Here is a 16,695-nt window from a genome sequence, read left to right on the forward strand (position 1 = left end):
AAATATAATGTCTTGAGGTGTATTTTTTAAAAGTTGAAAAAAGTTTTTTGCCTTAAGTGCCGTATTTTTAGAATGCTATGTCATATATATGACGCTGCAAAAGATGCACACGCAACAGTCAAAAATATCTGTCTCGCATGTGTTTACATAGAATAAAAAAGAGAATGCTGTAGAACAAAAAAAATATATGTTCTGGGTGAAATGGACCTTTGCCTGTACGAAATTTGATGGCTTCCTTATGCAGTTGATAAAGTGTTCTAGATGCAGTCGGTAGGGTTTTCTGGTTGTTTGCCTGATAAAAAAGCTCATCCCAAAATCTCCATAATATTCTGGTCTGTAGATATGGCTCCTACAATGCACGGTTATGGGATTTTAATGTTCATTTTATAGTACACCAGGTGAAAATGTAAGCATGATGACTTAGAAAATGGTGCATAATTTAAGGAATCATTTACATCCGTAGCACAAATGCTACAGAACGTTGGCTTAGCACGATTAAAAGTCGGGTGTGGGAAAAGCATGTTTTCACCTCCCACTTTCACACTGAGCTTGTGAAAAGTTCAGGACTGAATCACAGGGTCTATCCATGGCATTAATGGTCAAGGTAACCCGATAGAGGGTCTACATGCTCAACTCTCTAAAAGCATCATGTATTCATTCACCCAAGCCTGTACTCAGAGGGTTGGGCTTCTGTTTACACTTTGTACCAGATAAACGCCCAGCCCCCTTCTGAAAAAAAGGAGAGAGGCAATTTTCCCACAGAGTTCCAGTGAAAAAAAAACATAAAATACTTAACATTCCTTGTTGTGGAATAATGGTAGCAGCCTTTAGCATATCAAATCACAGGGGAAAACAACCCTCGACCACAGAAAGCTTCACACTGTGAAACAATGACCATTCAGCTGGCCTTTAAATTTTCCAGCACATTTAAGTTCTTCCTCCAGAGTTCCAATTACACGAATGCCACCCCCATCAATATACCGCTTGGGCACATTTGATGCAGTTTTTAGATACCCTATTTTTAGATGCTAGTTATTTCCTTACTTTATGGTGCAATGCCAAACATTTGTGCGGTAAGTGTCTGATATCATAAATAACAGAAAGTGAATCTAAGACCTACCGGATTGTTTGCTGTTAAAGGGGTTTAAAGGGAAAAGGTGCAAAACTAAATTTATTTATTTATTTATAAATTAATAATGTGGACATTTTAGGGGGAGTTGCACTACATGACATTTGGCAACCTAAACTAACCTTGCCTTGTCATAAAAACGCAAAAAAGAATAATAATAATTTTATATATATATATATATATATATATATATATATGGCATGATATATCATATTTCACACAGCTTTCACATAGTTTTTCACATACTGAACTCACTACATGACTTAATAAATTTAATAAATAATAATATTAAATAGTATGCACTTTAACATACTTTTTAAATACATAAATAGATCTGGACAAGGGGAAAAAATTAGTGTCATGATTAACCTAAAAAATGTGGAGATTTCTGTAAACATTTGTATAAGGGACACTGAAAACAAATGTTCGATCCATGTCATTGAAAAAAAGACTGGAATTATGGAAATTAATCAAACTTCTCAAGTCTAGCAGCATATTAATGAGGATTAAATCATAAATACTATTAAAATACTCATGGATCATGACTCATTGTGTGGTCCTTAAGAAAAAAAAAAGGGGGAATTGAAATCATAACAATATATATATATATATATATATATATATATAGATATATTTATTTATTATTTTTTTTTATTATTTTCTTTAATAAAAGAATGCTTCAGTGCCCTCTGCAAGGTCAAGCGCCAGCTGCACGGTGCCCGACTTCTCTGCCCATCAGAGCTGACGAGAGACACACACCGATCGTTTAATGCCACCCTTGGCTGAATTTCGATAAAGCATCCGCAAGACTGAGCAAACAGAGACGGACCATGTGTAAAGACTAATGAAGCCAATGATCACTTTTGCGTCGCCAGGTACCGCATACAGTAAGACGATTCTGATTTATGACATGGTGCATTAGAAAGAATATTGATTTCTCCTTTTGTCTCTCTCTCCTGCTCTTTTACCGGCAAAGATTGATGTCACTGCATTGATTCCCAATCAATCAATTTATTCTCATTTTATTAATGCCTCAGCAATCGCTCAATGTCCTTATGAAAAGCAATGCATCTCAATTACATGCACCTGGTAAAATAAATTGTTTAGGGATGATTTGCTGAATTACAATTGGCTTTTTCGCAAGTTTGCCAAGTTATTGGGCACTCAGATTGGTAATTGCTACACAAAATGCGTTAAATAAGTCATTGAGGAACATGAACACCAAATGAATTGCATATAAGTATTCTTTCGCATAGCCACATTACACAAGGTGAGAACAAACACAGACACGCAATGTAACCACAAACAAAACAGGCATTGATGGTATTGCTGTCACTTTGGGGACTCGGGGGAAGAACGAACAGGTTTGGCACACGTCCAGTTTTACTAAAACACAGCTATTGGTGTGCGTTTCCTCGCTTCAGCAAATCCAATTGGAAATGCTTGGCCTGTTCCATGTCTGCGCTGTATTAAGGCTAATTAGTGTCTCAGTCTATTTGCATAGCGACTAGTTTCCGGCTATTCTCTGTCCGCTGACCCGAGTGTGCGCGCTGCTCACAGGATCAACTTTTCCTGAAAAGAACGGCCAATAATTGTTTTCGCACGCATCAAGGGATGGGTACTCGCGGGATAAATGGCCCTCTATACGGTGCATCGTTTAGAAGGGAAAAAGAACAACCTGCAACAACTTACTGATTGTAGTGACATTGATGTATTAAAATGGACCCTGTGCGTAATTGCTCTTTCCTGTGGCTACTGTGCAGGGAGGGTTGCATAATGATGATAGAGTTTAGAACCTTGCTAAAAGAGATAAAGGCTGCCAGGGCCCACCGCAGAGTATTTTCTGGACACTTTCTTAATGAAACATCCCGCTGGATAATGCGCTCGGGCGATATGAATGGGGATGAAAAGAGCGTCGAGTGGCAACTTTCCATTGTGGACTGCTTTGTTGTCACACAACATTGTCGCCGTGTTGTCGTTTGGTTCTTTAGTCGATAGCCACGCGTTCTCATTCAATCCGCATTGGGTATCGGGTCACATGACTCTCGCTCCGTTATGACAACTCGAACACTCAGATCAGCTTAACGCGAGGCGGTGTAAAGCATGACATTAAGATACACTGTTAAACTGCAACTCATTGTTGCAGTTCAATTTCAATGGGTTTAAAAGGACAGACGCTGAGGTCCAGAGTGACAGACTGTCCTCAATGGCACTCTTTCAATTCAAAAGCAGGCTGGACAAAGCCATTGTCCGGAATGTCTGACCTTTGCCAATGATTAACAGTTGCACCACTTCCCCTATGACAAGCAGCTCAAAAATTCCTTCGAATGACTATCATGGCCAGGCACTGCAGCTCCAAAGACACCACCATATGACTGAATCAGATGCTACGAGTTACAAATATGGCCCCAGCTGAGAGCTACAATGGGGACTCAGTTCTCCAGAGGTTAGCACCAGACTATACTGTGGCGCTGGACAATGGCACTCTGTTCTGGAAATGTTGTTTGTAACATCTCTACTGAATTCAGAGGCCGGATTGGTGTGTAAATTAACTTTACCCGCATGTCTTATGCAAGCGATAAAAACGGTATCTCTCAATTTCAGAGCCATTCCGGAAGATTAAGTGATTACTTCGTGAATCACTAGTGTTAAAAAAGACAAACGATAGACTCAGTACAGGATAAATCAATTGTTTAATAATCAAATCGGTCATCCGAAACAATTATCCATCCATTGAACATGGACTATACCCATACAGTATATACTGTATATAAATATATGTATATTTGTCTATGCACAGTTCATTTTGAGCAAGAAACTGTGCATGATAGTTATTCTTTTTGATTTGTTTTACACTGAACTACACATCTATATCTTAAATCCAATGATTCACTCTGTAAAAAGTGACTTTATTCAAACCAGGTAAAATGAATGAATCCCTACAAATGTCACATACTATTACTCTTATTGCTTCAGGAGTATTCAGTGTGCAGTATGCAAGCTGTATGCATAAAATACCATAATTACCTACTGTATTTCACAAAATGTGCATTTTTGAGCACACTGCACAGACTATTGTATCCCACAATACTCCACTTCGCCATTCATTTCCATTATGAATGAACCAGAGAACATATCAGTCTTAATTTATCTCCCTCTCGACTCATTATTTGAATGTAATGGCGTGTATTTTACACAAAATTAGGTAATGAGTTCATGTGACAAAAATGTAGCATACTGCACTACTATTAAATGCTTTTCACAGTTTTTTTTTTTTTTTTTCTGTGCAGTATGAAATACAGTATTATTGCATTAAGAATGTAGCCTTCAAATTTTTATTCAATGTATCCCGTACTAAATATCAGATACTTTTTTTGAGCACTGTTTATCTCAGTTAAGTACATTTAAACTTGAACCCATTGCCAAATTTGGCCTACTAAATCAGAAATTCAGCTCGAGTAACCAAAACAGACAGATTAGGTTCATCGTACACCTCTTGCTTAGTCCAGACAGACCCCAAACAAGTGGCTATTTAAAGAGTGGACACAAGTCAACTGGGCAGTGCTGTGCTCGCTAGGCTGTGTTCATTTACCAGAGTGACCACGTTCTTCACGTCTGAGTCATGCACAATGTGCTCTGGCCAATATCTGCAGCTACAGTGATTTCTATGAGAAAAAATTTGTTTCTTTGATTTTTGAAGACTTTGAATATATCCTCTTACTACAAATGGAGTCCAAGTAAATGTAACCTTAAAGTGAAATCCGTAATGTCTGGAGAAAGCTATCTGTTAGGATTCCTATTCATTTCAAAGGCAGCTGCTTGGCTGGCACACTCAGAAAAGGGCCATAATGTGATATGCAATTTAAAATACATTAATTAACATATTTTCATGATTAAGAATACACTGCAACTTAATTTTCTATAATTTCTAATTAGAGTATATATATATATATATATATATAATACTTGTTTGTCATGACACCAGAAACATCTGACTAATCAATCATCAAAGACAAATATAAATATTCCTTTCACTTTTAAGACGAAGAAGAAAAAACATGTAAGCCAACATGGTGACTGACATAGACACAGTTTATCTTATTGGCTACATTGTCCAATTGCTTAATAAAGTTGTGTGCTGTTCAGAGATTCTTGTTCAATGTTTACAAGGCCAACAGGGCAATTTTATTGCAGTATGAGACGCTCGCTTCACTGATATCTGTCAAGTATTAGGGACAAGTATTTTATTTGTGGTATTTGAAAAATGCTTGGAACTTTTCCAAAGCCTTGCTTTTGTTTGTAGGAGCTACTCAAGGGAGCTAAAAGCAAGTAAAATGGAAAACGAACGTATTTCAACACACTAAAGTTCTCCAGGAGAAGCAACCGATTGCACACAGCGCTCGCTCTGGCCAAACCGAGACGCGTGTGACAGTCCGTCGTCAAGAAACAGAAATGAGTGGTTTGAGCTCAGGGCCTTTATATACGCTTCTAAAAATATCGTCCAATCAGCGCTCACGTCCTTTCAGTTGAATACACCAATCACAGCGCCAGGAGGCAGGACTTATTTCCGCACTCCGCTGCGATTGGCTTAAAGTGATATCATTTGCGCCCGCGCAACCTGTTCGCATCTGATTGGACACACTGTGAGAGAACGTCACGCTATCACGAGGGAGTAGGCAGGCTACAAGGTTTGAATAGGGGAAGTTGACAGAGCGCAGTGCTTTGCGTGAGTTCAGTGTTTGCAAATACAGAGTGATCTCAACAGACGGACTAGCGGACTCTGAGCAAAGCGACGGCTGCACTGCGTTGCTGTTGCACGAAGAGGACGCTTGCTTGTCACACTTTATCTTTGATTCATCAAGACATATATATATATATATTTTTCTGTCTTTTATTGCCTGATACTTGGGATTGCAATGGATGTTCTACCAATGTGCAGCATATTTCAGGAACTTCAGATCGTTCATGACACTGGCTATTTCTCTGCATTGCCATCGCTTGAAGAATACTGGCAACAGGTAACAATTTGAAATTTGAATTGGAGAAAACTTCCGCTGTGATTGGCGAACGGAGAGCTTGTGGTTTGACTTCGCTTTCTTTAAACTGGAAACGGAGAGTTATTTACAATCCGCTAAACGCTGCGCTGAATGAAACAGTGTAACATTCTAAATGACATATTTGATTCGGTTACATGGTCGCGCGGTAAACGCTGTCAGTCTGCTTCTATAGAATGTGTCTGTGTGTCTACATTATTAAACAAACTTGTCTTGGCATACAGAGTATTTTTTTTTAGTTTTTGAAGAGTCGCGACTGGCGAGTCAGATCTGTATTGCGTTGCAAACCGTAAAAAGCACAATATAGTGAGGAAAAGAATTGAGCTTCTTGTGCTTTTCCTACTCAAACATAGACTGGTTGATTTGACAGTCTGCAGCACATGTTCTGTCACATAACGGGGTTTATAGGAGGTGCTTATTAACTGTCATAGCAGGTTCTGCTGCTTGATACTGATTTTCTTGTGATTGAACCGTTGCAGTCGTATTCTTGGCACGATAGTATGAATGTTTCTGCTGAAATTGATCCAGGTAGTTTCCCTCAGGCTTTTGGGGATTCTGGCACGGTGCCATATGAATGTATCTCTTGGCATTTAAGCATGCGTTTGCATCTAGTTGCTTAATTTTTCCCAGCATAGGCTGATAAAGTGATACTTGAGCCAACATGAAAATATTTCATCATTTCTTCACCATTGTGTTGTTTCAAACCCTTTTATTTCGTGGAAAACAAAACAAAACAAAACAAAAAAGATGTTAGGCAGGATGTTAGCGACTGACAGCCTCAGTCACCATTCACTTGCATTGCATCTTTTTCCATACAACGCAAGTGAATGGTGACTTACACTGTTGGTCTGCTTAACATTCTATGGAACTGGAATAATGTTGAATAAATGACAGAAGTCTGAACTATCGCTTTCAGGAACAAACATTTTACCTGATGGGGAGTCTGTAGAATCAGTAACTTGAGATTCTTCAGGCCGTATTCTGCGCGGTAAACACCATCGGGGTTATCGAGGATATGCAGAGCTAAACCGCACAACTAAATGCTCACATTGAGCGGAAAAAACACAGTTTGAAGTGTTTACCTAACCACCTCTGCACTCAAATGTAGTACGTTCACACTTAATACGCGTTAAAATCGGTTTAAAATGCGTCCAGATGTACGCTGAGGGGACGTCAGGCTGCTTGAATGAGGAAACTCGACCGAGGAAGTTATGTGGCTTCCTTAAAAGGACTCTGAAATGTCTGCATGACTCACTAGGGGATAACTGTTCCAGAAAGACAATATACAGCTCTCAAAGCCATGTTTATACCTAAAATACTGATTTTATTGCTCTTACATACTCCTTAATGTTTCAGCATGACATAGTTTTACATATTTCAGCAGAAAATGTGTTAAAGTGCAGAGTGTGGTTAACCCAAACTAACCCTTGGCAGTCATGTGTGAAAGTTAGAGGAAACTCATTGAATCGGTCATGCGCATTCTAACATTGTGCTTTCTATTTTGAATCAGACCTGTTTGGAGCTGGAGAGATATTTGCAGAGCGAGCCATACGTCTCTGCGTCTGACCTCAAGTTTGAGGGCCAGGAGGATCTTTGGAGCAAGCTCATCTTGGCTTGTGGAGATAAGGGAGATGGGAACGGCAACCTCCCCAGCGTCAAGGAGGACGACAATCAGGACTGCCAAATATTAGAAACCAACAGCATGAATTCGGATGCCAGCAGCGAGGCGTCTGACAGTTCAGAGGAGCTCTCGCCCACTCACATCTTTACCTCCAACCCGCTGGGCTCTGTTCTGACGGAGTCAGCGCATCACTTGAGTTCCTCTATCATCAGCACGCCTCCGTCCTCGCCAGAGACGCCCCAGGAGCCTGGTGTCCCGCAGGTGTGGGGCTCCACGCAGACTGACTTGCATGTGCCGGTGAAGGTCCGGCAAAATGGACTGGCGAAGGCCTCGGATAAGGCTTCCGCAGGAGGGGACGCGTCTCCGGACGGCAGGAGGAGAGTGCACAGGTGTCACTTCAACGGCTGCCGGAAAGTTTACACGAAGAGTTCTCACTTAAAAGCACATCAGCGGACTCACACAGGTAAGAACCTTTGCTGTTTGCTGTGACGTCCACATTGTCTCTATCAAACAGAAAGTGGAAACCTCGCTGAGGTTTCACGTCTCCTGCGAAGTTGTGTAATGGAGTTGAGTTCACACAGGCAGTCCTCAGCTGCAAGGCTAATGTCACTCTGTGAATATTTGCCTCGCATGACTGCACGCCTAAACGGTGACCTAATCTGTTTGGAATGCGGCCGTGGCCAGGAAGTAGGGGGGATCGGATGGGGGCAGGGAATGAAAGCCAGCCAGGGTGAAAACAACCTGCTCTACCAAAACAGTTTTGGTTTCGTCATGGGAAAGATCTAGGCTTTTGAATGGGGATCTGGGTGGCCCCTTTTTTTAAAGGGCCCCGGCATTCAAAACAAGCTCTGTGTGACGTGCATTGTTCGGTGTGCTGTTTATGCGCACACAGCATAGAGACAGACTTTTGGCATACCGTGCATTCCCGCAATCCTTGAGAGCTTGAGGGATCTTATTAAAGTTAAGACTCGTCTCGTAGACTGCGTGACCTGATGCATAAACATGCATCCTGTTTACAGATGCATTTTTGAAGGCATTACCGAGCACACTGTTCCGCATTCCTTTCAGACTTGTGAATGTTTTCTAGTCGAAACCTGCTGGCTGAAAGGTGTTTGTGTTTTTGTTTACAGGTGAGAAGCCGTACAGGTGTTCATGGGAAGGCTGCGAGTGGCGCTTTGCGAGGAGCGACGAGCTAACCCGACACTTCAGGAAGCACACCGGTGCAAAGCCATTTAAATGCAGTCACTGTGACAGGTACGCTCAGTTCTGTCTCGCTATCTCTACTTGTGACAGTCATCAAAGCCCGTCTGTCTCTCTCTCTCGCCGCATGCCTGATGCTTTGATGCGTGCGTCAGTGAAACGCGACGGATTCTGCATTCGGCATTGATTCCGTTTTATCGGTTCATCGATGGGAGTTGCCCCATTATGTTTGGATTTTATCGCTTAATTACCTAATCGCATTAAATGCTTGAAAGCGCAATAGTCACACTGTCACAATACTTTATTGATATTCTCTGCATTTTATGACCAAACGCGCCTCTCCTGTTTGTCATCACTTCCTCTGTTAATCATTTCCCTCCCTTAGAGCTTTGCGCTTTGAACACCATTGTTTGCTCAACTTCCCTTTTTGGCGTTTTGTTTCTGTGGTTACTGGATGCAAAACATTTCATAGTTCTCCTTTAAAACAAAACATTTGATCAAGTCTTTCCTCATATCCAGACCCACACAGCAGTTCTATTTTTGCAGAATCAGAACACCCAGCATTCATAAAGTTCTGCAAACTTTGGATAATTTAATACTTTTAATACTTTCAGATAGCAATAAAAGTTTACTATTCTCAGCTTGAGACTTAACGATAATGTTTGGAGCTGGTGCTCAGGTTATTATAACCTTGAGAACATTTTATTTTTATTTTGTATTTTATTAAAATTATATTTTTATTTGTGTACTTCATAATATTTCCCTAAAAACAACAAACCTTTATTGTTCATTACCAAATTTATTTTTAAAATCAATAAATTATTATTTTATTCATTCATTCATTCATCCCACCACAAAATTACAAAACAATTATACAAATAAATATATACACACTTTCATAATATATTGCTAGAGAAATTTTACAGCTATACTGTGATTCTGTGACTGCTATAAACTTCCACTTTTACTATAATTTTAAACCCATTTTAACAGTTTACAACCAGTTTATCTGCATATTTTAGTAGATTTCTCATTCTAAATACAAAACTATTCATTTTCTCTGCTAATTCTCTCTTTCCTTTCATTAGCCTTCATAGCACCTATTCCTGTTTGACAAATTCACCTTGAGGGCCACTAGGGGCCTCATCAGTGACTCAATGCACAGATCTCTACCTTTGATCACACTTTACGGCTTTGGTGGCCCCTGCCTGACCTTGTTTTTCACCTTTCCTCTCACTGTTTCTTCTTCCAGGTGTTTCTCCAGGTCGGACCACCTGGCCCTGCACATGAAGAGGCACCTCTGAGCAGGCCGCAGCTTCACGCTGGGGATGTGTTGTGTCCTGACCAGCTTCCTGGTTGATCTGGCCCTGCAAGAAATGGGAGGAGTGTGTTCCAGCCAAAGCATGCCATTTTGCACCATATCCTGTGCCTCCGTGAGCCCCGGGATAAAGGCCGGACTGACTGGTTGTTGAAACGAAAAAGGAAGGGACAAAATCACGTATGAAGAACCGAGGATGATTTATTTAAAAAAAAAAAAATGAAAAAGTAAAAAAAAAAAAAAAAAAAAGCAAAAAAAAGAGCGAATGAATGGTGTGTTGTATGGTGCATGATGTTTCGGGACAACTCCTGGACTATACACTGGTACTTTAAAACAAATCCGAAAGAAAGCCTGTTTGACGTGAGCAGATGAATGTCCCGTGTGCGAAGAAGGGTGGGAGGGGGTACCAGTGTATCGCTGTGGGCTGAATGGTGTCGGGGAACAAGTTCCGTTTTTGTTTCCATGCGGTATGCGAGAACCATGAGTGAAGCCGTGAGACTGAGAACTGCTGCCAGACGCCCCCGGGCTCCGGGATTCTGGGGGGCGTAGCGGCCAGGGTTTCACCCCCTGCCCCCATCTAAAGGGGGGGCGGAAACTCGGTCCTGAATGAAAGTGGCTTTTTTGGTGTTCGGTGCAGCTACTAAATGTGCAATGTGTTCGGTAGCTTGTTATTTGACAGGCTACAAAAGCTCATTTGTAGTCCGTTGTATAAGCTGTGTGCTTAGAGATGTAACACAATTATAACTTCACTATCATAAACAGGTGTTGCATGGTATTGGGGTTTGTTTTTTTTTTTTTTTTTTTTTCTTTTTTTTTTTTAATAGATTCCAATAAAGCGCAGCTAAATACAATTGGGTTAAATGTTACAATATTGTACATAAACACATTGATCACTCTAAATTCCCTCTTTTCTTTCTGGTAGAGGGAAGAATCCTATCGATCAGCAACCATTTCATACAAGACTCGTTTTGTCATCTTGAAGACTAAAATCTCTCTTTCTATCTTCATTTTACCTGTTGTTAATGCACTGTTGGCCTTAATGGTGCCTTATGCAAGTGACCTTTCCCATTGGGAGTCACAAAATGTCTTGTATAAGTGATTGAAAAAGCTTTATTAAGGCTCTGTTTCACCTGAACATGCACCTTTCCTATTTCTGAGGCCACTGTAGCCAAGCCCTTGTAGATACGTAATATATTATTATTATTCTTGAGCATGCGATTTCATTATTATACTTGCCCTCACATTTCTAGATCTGCAAGCACTTAGTATGGATTTGGTATCTACTGAACGTTTTGAATACGCTTTAGATGCAAGATCTCTATCTGTGGAGGTGTGCGCGAGACAAAAAGCTCTTAAAGTGCGAAAACAGGCCCTTGTATAACACAAGGCCGAATGTTTGTGGAATGCCAACCCCCCCGTCCCCTGTAACCAAGAATAAAGGAAAAAACGCCTAAAGATTTATTGTAATTAACAAGCTGCAGTCAGACAGGCCTTGCCTTGTACTGCCTCTCTGTAATGAATTGCTGAAGGCCCTGCCTGCTACAGACTGCTGACTCGGGCAGTTCGATATTGACCTGTCTGGATGCCGTTGTTTTAGTCCAGCGACAGTATTGTGGAAACAGTGCACAGCCATCCAGAAAGATAAAGATATATCACCCCCCTTTTCAACATTTACAATGGAAATTTACGGACGTGGGGTCGAACGCCGCATGGAGAAAGCCTCTCGGCTGGCTGTGTGCGTTTTATTTGCGATCTGAAATGTAAACTATAATGTTTTCAGGGACCAAACGATTGATTAAATTTATTGTACATAGTTATATGCTCGAATTATTAGAGTATAATTGCTCTGGTTTCTTGAGCGATGGAGGTTTGACACTGTTGCATGTTGAGCAGCTACGTGGATACGGATTGTTTCAGTGGGAGAAAAGTAACTTGAAGCAGCTTGTGCTGCCATTAAATCAGACCAGCCTGGGATTTGTGGGTGAAGAACATTGAGTCTTTCCAACGGTGGCCAATATTAGTGGAGTGGTAATGGAGCCTTAATCAAGTTTTCCATTTGCTTGCTTCAACCAACACTTTCTATCACTTATCTTTTCTCACACGAATCCCTCTTGTCTAAAGAGTATTTGTACAAAAGAATAAAAACACAAGTTAGGATGAAAAATACAAAAAAAAAAAAAAAACTTTTCTAAGATTTTTATTTGTTTTTGGTTTTTTTTTGGTTTTTGTTTTTTTGCTTTATATGAATTTTATTTGAAATTGTTTTGCAAAATTGTTATATTTCTGTATGAATGTATTTTTTATTGGAATAATAAGAAATTCTTATCGGACAAGTTTGATTTGTTGTTTTGCTTCACTTTATTTCATTAGTCTTTTAGATTTTAGTGATTTAAAAAATATGGTTCAATATTACAATATTTTCAGTGGTGGTTAGGAAAGTTGAACGAAACAACTAAACCTACTATAAGTATTAAACTTTGATAAGCAAACTTTGGGTCACAGACAAGATATGTCAAATTGAGCTTTTATGAACAGACTTATAATAAAATGAGTGAAAATCCCAAAATAACCTGAGCCATGAGTCCAAAATAGACCTAAAAGTCTTCTGACAAAACTGAACCAGTTAGGAATCACTAAGAACAGTTTAGCACCTGCAAAACACCCATAGCACCTTGCAGCCACATAAGCTATGCCATACAATTGTATCAGTAATGGAAAGCACTACTTCTTCAGAAAATGTAAAATTTTAGTCTTTAATGTAATATAAACACAAAGTTCTTTTAAAAGATTAATCTTTTGTAACGACTATTTGAGATCTCAGCAGAGTGGAGGATATGCTGATGAATGACAATTACCTGCATTAGCTGTGAAACACTCGCTCTCATTATATGATGTGCAAAAGTTGGTCTCAACACCCACTGGAGGGGATGTTCCACAGGCTTGTCAAAATAGACGAATGTGTTCCCACAGAAAAACATTGCAAATTGCCGCCTTTGTGAATTGCTAAAGGGGGAAACATGCCTGAGGTGAATCCTGGCAGGTGGAGTGCTGAAATATTTTGCCAAGGATTTGCTGGCTTTTCTAAACATTTAAAAATGGCTTCTCGTCTGTTTACTTCTCAGCATCATGTTGAAGATGTATTCCATCTGTAATCCTTAATATAAATGGATCAAAATTAATTTAATGTTAATTTACATTTTTATATATATATATACACACACACACACACACACATACAGTAATTAGGAATTTAGCTTTTTTTTATTAATAAAATAAGATTGATACGTAGTATAACTGAAATATTTATATGAATATTCATCACTTTGATATATCCAAAATTGATCATTATCCAGCATGATCTTATAATGTTCCAAAGAGCATCTTGGTTTCGATGGAAGTAGTAAATATGACCGTCTGTGCAAAGTTCACACGAGTTCACGTTCAAAGAACCCAATTTAGTTGTTCAGTGACCTAGAAATAGTGCAGATTCTTAATGTATATTTAGAATAGTATTATTATTATTATTATTTCCAGCTTTAAATGGAGAAATCTCTGTTTTTATTGTGGACTTTGGACTCCACTATTACCTGTCATTTCATCCAGACGCATCATTTTATTATGGGAGAAATTTCACAACATGCCAGTTCACTAAAGGTGAAAATCGTGGGAAACTTGTTGCATTACATAACTCAATTACGGCTACGCCTCTGATAATACAGCAGTAGTTTTCCATGTTACTCAGTGCTATGCTGATGTTGACGCTACAACACTGAGCTGCACTGAGAAGTCGCTCATTATTCTGTGTAGCTGACAGATCCTAAAGTGGAAGCAATTATATGCAGCCTTGGAAAGTCACACAGCGACATCAATCCTTTAAAGGTCAAGTGCCCCCAAATCTATCATTAAATTTAACTGAAGGATCTCAGTCCATGCTTTATGATGTTTAAAAGGCAAGATCAATGCGTCAAATTATCTATATTTATGTACGGCATTGTTTAATATGCCTTTAACCTAATAGCCATAAAGTTAGCAGGGCAGTTGAGGAACATACTCAAAGAACCAAACGTTTAATGTGATGCATTAGTCGGTATGTGTGCGAGCTTTCCCACGTTTACCCTCAGGGTTCCCCTAATCCTGGATTACCAAATCTAGATAAATTGCTCTGGCATATGACACATGCCCTACCTTAATGTACATTTATGGTGGGCTGCAAGTACACTAATTCACAACATGCATTGAATGTAGGTATTCAAACGTAACGTGTGTGTGTGTGTGTACAGGTTTATATATCCTGGTGGGGACTTAAACCTGAATACACACAGACTCATGGGGACTCGTGTCACAGTGGGGACCTAAATTGAGGTCCCCTTGGGTACAAAAGCTTATAAATCATACAGAATTTGAGAAAGTAAAAATGCAGAAAGTTTCCTGTAAGGGTTAGGTTAGGTGTAAGGTTGGTGTAGGGTGATAGAAAATACAGTTTGTAAAGTATAAAAACCATTACGCCTATGGAGAGTCCCTACAATGATAGTTGACCAGACTGTGTGTATGTGTGTGTGTGTTTGAATAGAAAGTTAAAGGGATTGTTCACCCAAAATTATGTCATTATTTACTCTGTATTAACTTATTGTGTTGAACACAAAAGAAGATTGTTTTTTTTGTTTTTTCCCCATGCATCAAGGGCCAGTTTTACTAAACAGGGCAAATTAGCGCGAGAGCACAATTCCAAAACAGCGCCGATGGGCGTGGAAATTTCTGCGGGTGATTTACTAACAACGCGCAAATTAAAGAACACAGACTCAACATCTCGTTTACATATCGACCAACGCAATATACCAAGCGCAGAACAAATTAGAGCAGTCGCAAATAAAGAATAAAGAAATAAAGAAGCCACAGTACGTTGAAAAGAACCGGAGGCCAAAAAATGAAGGGTTGCAAGAAGTTTTGATAGACCTGGTATTGCGTGACTCCTAGTTGAGGGTCCAAAGTCGTCTTTTATTTCCAGAACCAAATTAAAAATAACATGGCTTGGCAAAGGATATGTTTGCATAATGTGTTCTTTCCAAATAAATGAATAGGCTACGTGTGGAAAAATCCTCTCCCTTCTACCACGCGCTCTCTGTTCTCCACAAATCGCATCCATTTCAAGCGCAAAATAGTTTAAGACATGCTTTTTTGGGGGCGTTAAATAATGGCGCAAATGCCAGTATTGAAAATGCGTGATTCATTTGAATACTCTCCTCCCATATATTTTGCGTCTGAAAGGGAAACTTATGGTGGCCGAGAGAGCTCAACACGCTGCAATTAAAAAAAAAACTAAAAAACACCTGCAAATTAAGAAAACAACTTCATCAGTTTGACAAGACATGCGCAACCAAATAAAGAAACGCACTGCAAATAGAAAAAAAAAAACACCTGCAAATTAAGAAAACAACTTCATCAATTTGAAAACACATGCGCTGCAAATACTCACAAGACAACCAAACAAAGAAACGAGTTGCAAATGAAATTCTTTATTTGGTTGTGTTGTGAGCATTTGCAGCACCTACTGTCAAACTGATGAAGATGTTTTCTTGATTTGCTGGTGCTTTTTCTTTTTGCATGTGTTTTCTGAAGTTGCAGCAGGTTGAGCTCTCTCGGCCACCGCAGAAACTCCTAGAAATGCATATTCAATAAGATCAGGCACAAAAATAACTGTGTCCATGCCTTTTAAGCGCTAATTTATCACTGCGTGTCTTTACTAAAACCAAAAGACAGTTTGCGCTGGTGCCCTAAAAGTGTAGTGATGTTTTGGACCCCACTGACTTTCATTGTATGGACAAAACAGTTCTTCAAAATGTTTTATTATATGTTTTATTTTGTCTAATTAGTTTGGAACTAATTGATGGTGAGTAAATAATCAGAGAACTTTACTATTTGGGTGAGGTATCCCTTTAAACACTTTCAAAGTTTACATTTTAGATGTTGGCAAAATGTTAATGTTGCATGTATCAGTGTCTAGCTAAACATAAAGAATATGCATGTGTTTTACTACCAGACTTTATGTATGAACACCTACGAATACTAATGAGATCTCATCGTTGAACTACCTTGAACTTTGCATGCAGAGCAAAGTCAGCAGTCTTACTGAATTTTGGGCATTGTGCTTTCTTGAGAAATTCCGAAGGCAAAGTATTGTCAGGCGAGCTGAAATTAAAAGCAATGTCACGACATCAAAGGCTGTCGTTGCCAGAGGGTGAGGGGTGAGTGTGAAACCGTGAGCTGTTTGAAGCCAGTGGGGTTGAAGGAGAATATTCAAAGAAAGACACTGGAGCTTGGTTTAGAAGATGGAATAATTATTAGTGGTACCTGGAAAGGCAAGCATGGCTATTTC

General features: G+C 39.5%; 1 protein-coding gene across 1 annotated transcript; it reads left to right on the top strand.

Moving 5' to 3' along the window:
* Window positions 1–5,790: 5,790 nt before the first annotated feature.
* Window positions 5,791–12,661, top strand: klf6a (Kruppel like factor 6a). The gene is made up of 4 exons (XM_058765018.1): window positions 5,791–6,147; window positions 7,694–8,267; window positions 8,935–9,058; window positions 10,257–12,661. Exons 1-4 carry the CDS (start codon window positions 6,046–6,048, stop codon window positions 10,306–10,308), a joined length of 852 nt encoding a protein of 283 aa, XP_058621001.1. The 5' UTR covers window positions 5,791–6,045; the 3' UTR covers window positions 10,309–12,661.
* The last annotated feature ends 4,034 nt before the right edge of the window (window positions 12,662–16,695 follow it).

Source organism: Onychostoma macrolepis, chromosome 24 (assembly GCF_012432095.1).
Source record: "Onychostoma macrolepis isolate SWU-2019 chromosome 24, ASM1243209v1, whole genome shotgun sequence".
Taxonomy (NCBI): Eukaryota; Metazoa; Chordata; class Actinopteri; order Cypriniformes; family Cyprinidae; genus Onychostoma; species Onychostoma macrolepis.